Source organism: Micropterus dolomieu, linkage group LG08 (genome assembly GCF_021292245.1).
Source record: "Micropterus dolomieu isolate WLL.071019.BEF.003 ecotype Adirondacks linkage group LG08, ASM2129224v1, whole genome shotgun sequence".
Taxonomy (NCBI): Eukaryota; Metazoa; Chordata; class Actinopteri; order Centrarchiformes; family Centrarchidae; genus Micropterus; species Micropterus dolomieu.
Genome location: NC_060157.1, coordinates 2,447,976 through 2,448,784, shown reverse-complemented (window position 1 = coordinate 2,448,784; position 809 = coordinate 2,447,976). Strand labels below are relative to the sequence as shown.

Below are 809 nucleotides of genomic sequence, written 5' to 3'. Positions count from 1 at the left end.
AAATATGACCACATTACTCCTATTTTAGCTTCATTACACTGGCTCCCAGTATGTTTTAGAATTGACTTTAAAATTCTATTGATCACTTTTAAAGCTCTTCATGGCCTCTCGCCTTGTTATATTTCTGACCTTTTAGTCCCGTACACACCAGCATGTACCTTGAGATCCTCGGGCAGAGGTCTGCTGTCTGTTCCAGAGTCTCGACTGAAAACTAAAGGGGACAGAGCGTTTTCTGTCAGGGCCCCGAGGCTCTGGAACAGCCTGCCCGAGGAAATCAGGTCGGCTGAGTCAGTGAACTCTTAAGTCCCTTCTTAAAACACACTTTTATAGGAGAGCTTTTCCCGATCTTATTTGACTTTATGTCTTTTATTTTATTATATTTTACTCATTTTATATAAATTTTTCATGCTCTTATCTTGTTTTTTTTTGTATTATTCTTTACACTTGTTAAAGCACTTTGTAACTTGTTTTTGAAAAGTGCTCTACAAATAAGGATTATTATTATTATTATTACTCGCTTGATTCGTCTAACTCAAACTGCTGAAGCTTCATTATCGTCTTCAGCTGAGCTTTGGAAAACATTTTTATTCAGAGTGGGGACTTTGCTCAGACATGACGAACAATTAAAGAAACCAGTTAATTCTTTCAGAGTAAATTTAGGCATTAATACCGTTTTAAACGTATCCTTTAAGCCCCCATTATGAGACAGTAAGCGCAGACTCACCTGCACCACCTGAGGAAGACCTCCACAGTCCGCCATCTAGTGGAGAGACAGAGAATCACATCAACTGTGAGGACACAAGCCCGTC

At 39.1% G+C, this 809-nt stretch overlaps 2 protein-coding genes across 3 annotated transcripts in view; one reads left to right on the top strand and one right to left on the bottom strand.

Annotated features, from left to right (window-relative positions):
• The window catches only part of LOC123974651 (peptidase inhibitor 16-like), a 49,516-nt gene that overhangs the window by 14,179 nt on the left and 34,528 nt on the right, over positions 1-809 (top strand). The window lies entirely within an intron of this gene.
• Positions 1-809, bottom strand: part of LOC123974652 (protein NDRG3-like) — a 165,252-nt gene that overhangs the window by 147,867 nt on the left and 16,576 nt on the right. Inside the window, exon 13 of one of the 2 annotated variants that reach the window (XM_046055489.1) lies at positions 725-760. The exons of the other annotated variant lie outside the window; for it this stretch is intronic. Coding sequence (XP_045911445.1) covers positions 725-760 — 36 coding nt within the window. The remainder of the gene's footprint in view (positions 1-724; positions 761-809) is intronic. 2 annotated transcript variants of the gene reach the window in all.